General features: G+C 41.2%; 1 protein-coding gene across 3 annotated transcripts in view; it reads left to right on the forward strand.

Moving 5' to 3' along the window:
* The window catches only part of LOC308285621 (glycogen debranching enzyme-like), a 33596-nt gene extending 24976 nt beyond the window's left edge, over positions 1 to 8620 (forward strand). For all 3 annotated transcript variants that reach the window (XM_080726434.1, XM_080726435.1, XM_080726436.1), the window contains exons 28-35: positions 424 to 535; positions 805 to 940; positions 2165 to 2277; positions 2662 to 2873; positions 3302 to 3399; positions 3887 to 3974; positions 5526 to 5659; positions 6555 to 8620. In XM_080726434.1, the coding sequence (XP_080582560.1) occupies positions 424 to 535; positions 805 to 940; positions 2165 to 2277; positions 2662 to 2873; positions 3302 to 3399; positions 3887 to 3974; positions 5526 to 5659; positions 6555 to 6672 (1011 nt within the window). In that variant the 3' untranslated portion in view covers positions 6673 to 8620. The remainder of the gene's footprint in view (positions 1 to 423; positions 536 to 804; positions 941 to 2164; positions 2278 to 2661; positions 2874 to 3301; positions 3400 to 3886; positions 3975 to 5525; positions 5660 to 6554) is intronic.
* The last annotated feature ends 687 nt before the right edge of the window (positions 8621 to 9307 follow it).

Below are 9307 nucleotides of genomic sequence, written 5' to 3' on the forward strand. Positions count from 1 at the left end.
AGCACATGTAAATGATAACGTGCAGATGGACGGGCATTGATTAAAATTAAATCAGATTAATCTGCAAAAACAATTCAGAGTTGGGGACAATATGCATTTGAGGTTAATGTGAACACTAGGGGGTGGCAGTTGCCATGCCCTAAATGACGCCCCTGATTTTCACACAGCAGGTTAACAAAACGTTGTGTTGTGTTGTGTTGTGTTGTGTTAGATTTAATGTCTCTGAAAATTAATTCAATGTCTCAGCAAAAGGTGGCATCGAAACATTTCACATTGTTAATCACTCTCTCTCTCTGTGTGTGTGTGTGTGTGTGTGTGTGTGTGTGTGTGTGTGTGTGTGTGTGTGTGTGTGTGTGTGTGTGTGTGTGTGTGTGTGTGCCCCCGCGCTTGTGTGTATTTGTATTTGTATTTTTATGTGTACAGGAGCAGCCACTATATGATGTGATTCAGGAGGCCCTGCAGCGCCATCTAGAGGGCATCTCTTTCAGAGAGAGAAATGCTGGACCCAAGATAGACATGCACATGAGGGATGAAGGTGTGTGTGCGTGTGAGCGTGTGTGTGTGAGCGTGTGTGTGTGTGTGTTCGCGTGCGTGCATGTGTGTTCCATATCTATGTAACTGAATGACATTCAAGGTTGACATTAAACGCAGAGATCTGTCAGTTTCTAATTTTGGTGGGGTTTTCCTACAAGTAATTGAACCTAAATAATAAACCATTGCCTTGAACTATCCTGAAGACATGGTCGACTTAATTAAACCTTGAACATTAAGCTGTACTTGCTTTCACCCTTGAATCCTTGCCAGGTTTCAACGTGGCTGCCAAGGTTGACCCAGTGACAGGTTTCGTGTCCGGCGGCAACCGTTTTAACTGTGGAACATGGATGGACAAGATGGGAGAGAGCGAGGGAGCCAGGAATAAAGGCATGCCTGCTACGCCGAGGTACAGTAATACCACACATGCACACACACATACTGTAGTGTAGATACACATACTGTATATGCCTGTAGTGTGAAAGGTAGAAAACGGAGCACTTAGTCGACAGCTACCCTACAACAGTAGTTCTCAACCTTTTCAGGCCGCGACCCCTAAAATAACCATATTTTATATTTTAACATTTTGTATAACACAGTTCTATTGTGAAAATAGCAGATCTACATGCTCACAACGCCTCGCAACTTGTGAGCATGTAGATCGTCTATTTTCACAATTTCTGCCTCTAATATTTGAAAATGTTGCCAATGTTTAATTTGTCATTTTAGAGCTATTAAAAAGTCCTTAAATTGTCTCTTCAGAAATGTGTATGCACTTATAGTTTATGTTGGTTTGTTAGACTGTTGAGCGAGAAAACAATGTTGCACATTAAGTTAATCCTCTGGGGATCCCCCAAAATAATTTGCAGACCCCCTGGGGGTCCCGACCCACAGGTTGAGAACCACTGCCCTACAAAGTATCAGAGACTAATGTACTCTCCCACCAGCACCAAGATTCCAAACTATCATGAGCCGTGGATGTGCCGTTCCAGATGTGGGTGTATCAGCAATATTCTGCTGACAATGTGCAAATCCGCATAATGACATAATGCCATATGTTACTGGCAAACAAACATCACGCACCCTCTTCCCCATTATTTGTAGAAGGATTTACGTAGGCTGGAGAGGATGTGGAGAGGTTGTCCCTTTTCATTGGGCCCACCTCGTTAGTCCTGTGGCACCAGCGGTGCTATTGTTGTGGCAAACTTATAAACACAATCAACACAACACTTGTTGTTCGGCTATTTTCTAATGGCCAAAATATATTTTTGGCTGAAGTGGTTAATGTATATTTTGTAATAATCATCAAAATTTACAAATAATTGTAGTGGAGTAAAAGTACAATATTTGCCTTTGAGATGGAGAGGAGTAGGAGTAAAAGTACTGAAAACTGGAAATACTCAAGTAAAGTACAAATATCTCAAAATTGTTCAATACAATTTAAAGTAAATACAGTACTTAAGTAAATGTACTTAGTTACTTTACACCACTGAACCCAAGCACTTATCAGGAGGCCAGAGCCTCTTATCCTTTTGAAAATGAGTGATTAAAATATATAGACATTTTGATTTTGTCTGCCTCATGTTCTGCTCATTTTCTCTCATGTTGTTTGTTCTGTGTGTCCTTGCTGCAGAGATGGAGCAGCAGTAGAGATAGTTGGTCTCAGCAAATCCACAGTGCGTTGGGTAGTAGAGCTCCACGAGAAAGGACTGTTCCCCTACAGTGGCGCCACTGTACACAGAGAAGGTAACTCACAGACACCAACCAGCAGTAACCAATGATCATTACCTGTAACATATATTTAAACCCAGAGCCAGAGCCCTCTATTGGAGAGTCGCGTCATCTCCGTTCACTTCATGGGGCCAGGTCCTCTACATACACATCTATTATGAAATAGTGACAAAGCGCTGAACCGGACGTTTACGGAATGCATTGGAATCTATGGGGAAAAAGTGACATTTATGACATACATGAACCATGTGACCAGCGCTGTTTCTTACCCCACATTGGCAGAACTCTCTAATACAAGGCTCTGCCCAGAGCTATTTCATTAAATTAACCCATTAAAAGCATCTGTATTTATTTATTTTTTATATACAGTCCAACAATACAATATCAATATATTTCCAGGAAAGGAAGAGTTCATCTCTTATGCCCAGTGGAACGAGCAGCTCCAGCAGACGTTCGAGGCACGTTTCTGGGTGTCTGGGGAGTCGGAGGACCCCAACGAGGAGCACCCTGACCTGGTGCATAAAAAAGGCATCTATAAGGACAGCTATGGGGCCTCCAGTCGCTGGTGTGACTATCAGCTGAGACCCAATTTCGCCATCGCCTTGGTGGTGGTAGGTCAACAAACACACTCAGACAGACTGATAGACAGTATCATTATCACCATGCAGAGTGACTTACAAGTGGGAGATCATAATAAGCAGAGTAAGCATGAACTCTAGTCAATAAATGGAGTAAATAGATTGCAGAGAGAACAATGTTGCCTCAAAGGAGCTAGGAAACCAAGTAAACAGTGAACATCTATCTAAACAACAGTTTCTGTTGAAAGGTGCAGTCACTAGGTGTGCTAAGCACTAAAATAATCTTGGTCGATAATATCCAATCTTGTAGATCGGCTATTATCATAAGAATAGGACTTGAGTGGTAAAGGATCCTGGTTTGGGTGTTTATAAATTTGGACACCCTACAGTGGAAGCCTCTCTAACAGACAAACAGGCAGATGAACAAAATGTGATCGACTATTTTTTGTACTGGCTGACAGGCTCCAGAGATGTTTTCTGTGGAGAGAGCGTGGACAGCCTTGGAGGTTGCCCAGAAAAAGCTTCTGGGACCTCTAGGAATGAAGACCCTTGACCCTGAGTAAGACACAAACACACAGGGGCGCGCGCACACACACACACACACACACACACACACACACACACACACACACACACACACACACACACACACACACACACACAGCACACACACACACACACACACACACACACACACACACACACACACACACACACACACACACAGCACGCACACACACACACACACACACACACACACACACACACACACAATTTAGGCATTTAGCAGACATTTAGCTTAATCCAGAGTGATTTACACAACACAAGGTAATACATCAAATGCCTAGAATTAGTCATCTTGGATCATAGGTAAACCATAAGAACCTATCATCAGTCTAACAGTAGAAATACCAAAAGGTCAATGATCTGTTAATTGAAACTATGCACACTAAAGGATGCCAGGTCAAGATGCACTTTGAGAAGACTTTCTTTGTTCTAAGTAACACTAGTACATCAACTCATCATATCAAATGTTGTCTCCTTAGTGACATGGTGTACTGCGGTGTCTATGACAATGCCCTGGACAACGACAACTACAATGTGTCCAGAGGCTTCAACTACCACCAGGGACCGGTGAGTCTTCTCTACTGCCCTGGAGCGGTAGCACGGAACCCAATGAAAAGCTTATGAGCTTGTCAGCTAATTTTGCTGGTAGGGTATAATTTAGGGAGATCAAGGTTTCTGCCCGACAACAACAATGCTATTCAACAAGGGAAATATTTTGTCATTTCAATACCTACTGTAAGCAGGTACGTCAGTAAGAAAAATACAAAAAAAATATGAATACAGTCAAACAAAGTGAAGAGGTAACAAATTAATGAATAGGTGAATGCTACAAAATAGGTCACAGCCAATAGCTACAGCAGTTAAAGTGTGTGTGCACTGTGCACATTCACCCATTCACACAAGGCACCAACATGCCCATCAGGAACACTTTGACAATAACACAGGGGGAGCCAGGGATCGAACCAGGAAACCAACAATTCCCAAGCAGCGTGAGTTTAGAGTTGCTCTCACCCTACAGTGATCATTGTGCGCTGGAGGCATCCAACCAGTGGCTAGGAGTATACAGATAGAACTGTAGTGAACCAGCCTGTGTCTTGGTGTATTTTTACACGGATAACAGTAGGGATACAGTCAGTGGCTTAATTTGTACTCTACTCTATATACACATAACAGTAGGGATTCAGCCAGTGGCTTGTTGTACACTCGTTTTGTAAGGTTTTGTAGTGAAAAGTGAGTAATTCTGGTGACAATTTGCAACAGGGATTTGCCACAATTATGTATTAAATAAAGATCCCATCTGTGTGAAATGAGCAAATACTGTAACCTGAACAAACGTGTGGGTTGGAGTAGCACGCTAAGTAGAGTATGATGATGATGTATAGACCCACATGATGTCACAGAGGGTTGGAATAATACATTAATGAATAAATAAATAAATAGTGAAGATACAATAGTGGTCTCACTGCTTGGATGTATGTGCTCATCATTATATTGTCCAATCAGAAAAGGGAAAATTGAAGACCTCCATTCTGCAGTGGGAAAACTTGCAAAATCGGCAGTGTATTCAAATACTGATTTCCCCACATGGATTGGACGTACACAAAAAGTCATACATTTGGGTGGCTAGCACCGCTCAAGCATGTGACTTGTTAGTTAACGAGACTGTGGTGCTCTAGTGCAGTGGTTCTCAAACTTGGGGTCGGGACCCCAAGTGGGGTCCCCAAATTATTTAATGGGGTCCCCAGATGATTAGCTTAACTCATTGACCGTACCACCCGAGCAACCCGAAAATATCTCTGTCTTTCACTGCCTGTCTCCATGCGCGATCGGACACAGAATTTTTTTAATACGCCTCGCACTGCGAGGCGTTGTGAGCATGTAGATCTGCTATTTTCACAATATTTATCTGTGGAACCGAGTCACATTAAATGTAATACCTACAATTCCATGTGCTTGTCAGGGTGGGGGTCCCCAGTTCATATATGTTTATTTTGGGGGTCAGGGCCTAAACAGGTTTGAGAACCCCTGCTCTAGTGGCCAAAGCCAATGGATTTCATTGCATGTCTGTCTTTCTGCCTCAATTTCTGTTGATAATTCTACATTTCTCTCTGTGAATAGGAGTGGTTATGGCCAGTAGGCTACTTTCTGCGTGCTAAACTGCACTTTGCCAAGAAGCTGAGTGAGGAAGCCTACAGAGAGACTGTCACCCTGGTCAAAAATGTGCTGTCAAAACACTATACCCACCTGGAGAGGTAGGAACACTTCTTATGTTGTGTGTTTTCCTCCTGGTTTCTGGCGTGTCCTAAATCCTGTAACCTAACTAACCCAAGCATCTGTAGTCTTTTGTCCTCTCTCGTTTATGTCAATGTTGGGCTGGGTAATATTTCATATTCTTAATTATTTTGTAATTATTTTTTATTTTTTTTTAATTAACATTATTGCCAGCTTACAATCTGTTAAAGCAACGCATTTTACATGATCAATAATTGATCATGTAAAATGCGTTGCAATAATTATTATTGTAAACCTAGGAAACAGCTTCTATAATATGAAGCATCATTAAAAAAAAGGAAATATATAAAATAGAAAACACACAAAACACAATACGACATTAGGAGGGAGGGAGAGATACCTCTATGCGCGTGAAGGGCGTCCACTTTTTAATAAGTTGTTCATTTTCTAGCCTCACCAAATAAGTTATTCTTTCTATATCTCTAATCTCTTTTACCTTATTCAGCCATTGCTCATGGGTCGGTGGGAGTGCACCTAGCTAGTTGATTGTAATAGTTTTCTTGGCTGCTCTTAATAGTGTTTGAAGGAGGTAGATAATGAAAAGAAATGAATTAAAGAAAATCAGTTCAGATGAAAATCATCTCCTCTCTCTGGTACTTCCCCTTTAACGTATGTTTTTTTAGATTTCAATAAACTGGAGGTACATTGTTGAATAGTGTGTTTAAGGAGGTTTATAGAAAATCTGACCATATTGAGGTGTGTAGAACATTGACGTTTGATCCATAGATATCATTGTACAACTATCATGTCATGACCATCAGTGTACATGTAATTAAGTACAATACTCAAGTAAATGCACTTATTACTGTCCACCACTGGTAAGGACCTTTATGTTGCTGTTCTCGTCCCTCTCAGGTCTCCATGGAAAGGTCTACCAGAGTTGACCAACGAGAACGGCCAGTGCTGCCCCTTCAGCTGTGAAACCCAGGCCTGGTCTCTGGCCACGGTGCTTGAGGTCCTGCATGACCTCTAGATGACTTCCCTGTGTGACCGCATCTCTTCCTGTGTTGTTGAGAGGTTGTCCTTTCTGCTGTAGTAGTTCCTGTTTTAGCCCAAAGATGAGGAGGGAGATTTCACAGGGCTGATACAAACGGGCACTTTACTTACAGTAATATGTCCGATTTAGTGAATTCTCCCTCTTCCTCACTCGCAAGGTCTAACGTCAAGGCTACATTTATACTCTGTCGCATGACCAGCACTTCTTTTTTTTTCAGTTGAAAACATGTAATTTCTGTAGAGCGACACGGTTGCGCAACAAAGTATAAATGTGCGTGAAAGATTACCAGGTTTAGCCCCAATAATTCTGCAGTGCCTCCTCCAGTAGCTCAGTTTTTTATAAAATACCAGGGTGTGTCATGGTTTGTGGACAACTTCTAAATGGATATACAGTAGAACCAGCATTTCTACAGAGCCAGCATGTCTATTAGATACAAAAGAAAATCCAAACATTCTGGTCCTAGTGCTGATTGCTGCAGTTGTCAGTGTCTATACCTGAGTAATCTATAGACCAGTGATTCTCAACCTGTGGGCCGGGCCCAACTAATTGGCAAAACACTATGATTTTAATGATAATATAACATTAATATTTTAAAAGAATTATAATGTCAACATGTCATGGTATTTTTTCTTTACAACTTTGAAAAATACATTTTCATTGTGATACTGCTTTAATATTACGGTAACTAATGTTAGTTCCATTGATCCAAGCTGGAACATAAATAAACATGCTCTGAAGAATGCATGCGACCCAGATGGGTGGGCTGTGTGCTCTTTCCTAGATTTTAAAGTGGGCCCTGGTCCAGACAAGGTTGGGAATCCCTGCTATAGACCTTGTAGAAAGAAAGGTCTTCCTGTAGGGGTGGAGTGGTGCATTGTTTGGCCTGGCTGGAACACACACCCATGTATTTTGTTTAGTGGAGTCACAGCACGTAATTTGAAAACCCACCAGTTATGGTAGCTGAATGCTAAAACACCTGTGAACACACATGGTCAGAACTATTGAATTCTTGATTGCTGTACTGCTAAAATATCTTGTTCTGTAAACGGAGGCATTACTGAATCACACACACACACACACACACACACACACACACACACACACACACACACACACACACAGATACATGCATACGGTGCATACTGTGCAATGTGCATACAGTACACATACAAATAAGAGCTTAATAGGACAGTTCAGTTATTCCTAGTGCCATATAAACAGTATTTCAGTTGCAGTTTCTTGTTTCACTGTATACAAATCCATAGGTATAAACCGATTTCTCAGAGCGGGAACCATAACTGTGTTGTCAAGCGGCACCTACAGTATGTGTGTGTGCGGCTGTGCTGTGCCCCCTCATTCAAATTTAATTGTGATAAACCATGGAATAAATTATGAAAGTAAAAAATTGTAAATACATGAAAATTGGGTGACATTAATTGGGTTAACAAGACTGTAAGTAACAACATGATGAAAGATGGGATCAAAATACATATTTGTGAGTCCTAAGCCCAGATACAAACCAGAGCTGTGAACCATTCCACCCTGACGCTTAATATATACTACGTCACACAATGATTTCACCATGTGTCACCTTGTTAGCTCAAAGATCGGACTAGTCAACACCTGCGTTTGTGCGTTGTGTGGCAAAGTATAAATTAGGTTTTTACTTTCTTGTGGTACTTTTGGCTGTAGCTCGGTCCGTCATGCTGTGATCAAGGTTTCTTTTTTTTTAATTGAAATCATTGGTGTTGTGTGTTTATTAAATGTTGCATCACCAGGTGCACTTCTGTCCTAGACACAACTGGGTTCACTTCACTTGCAGTATAATTTAGTTATTAAAATAATAAATGTCTGGCATATGAAGGTCATAATATCATATCCAAAGAATTATACAGTCACTGAGAATAAATGCTGTCATTAGCAATGGCAGATTTAGTTTTTCCTCTGCAGAGATGAAAGCAAATTGATGTCAGCCTTGCTGTGTCAGTCGGCTGCTTTTATTCGTACACATGCTGCACTGTTTGAGAAGAAAAGGGTATAACACTGGAGAGTTTTTATTAATGGAGAATGGTCATTTTGACAACAGCTGCTGTGTGTCTGGGAATGTATCTATAATGCCATCACTGGTTTCCTGTTTTAAGTGTGTCATCACTGTGGACTTAAACCCTACCTCTTAACCATCACATACGTATCCCTTAACCTGTTCCTCACACGTCATGTACACACATAATAATATCATAGACAACTTTCTTATAAATTCAAGATCACAGGACAACTGCTGTTACAGTACATACTTGTACCCTTGAGCTCTTTATTCCCTTATATAACCCCACCACACCATATGTTTTCATGTACTTACACTTTTTTTTAATATCATTTAGACTTAAAAACAGATGCTCCCAATATACTTACCACTTACTGTACAGCCTTCGCCCTACACCCTTAAATATGAACTTCACCCTAAACATCCTCCACCCTACAGTGTTACATATTGACTTCATCATAAACCATCCTCCAGACCTCCACCCTTACATGCTAACTTCACCCGGGCTGGCCTAAACCATCAGCTTACACGCTTACATACTAACTTAATCCTAAACCATCCTCCACC

Source organism: Nannobrachium achirus (assembly GCF_963921795.1).
Source record: "Nannobrachium achirus genome assembly, chromosome: 5".
Lineage (NCBI taxonomy): Eukaryota > Metazoa > Chordata > Actinopteri > Myctophiformes > Myctophidae > Nannobrachium > Nannobrachium achirus.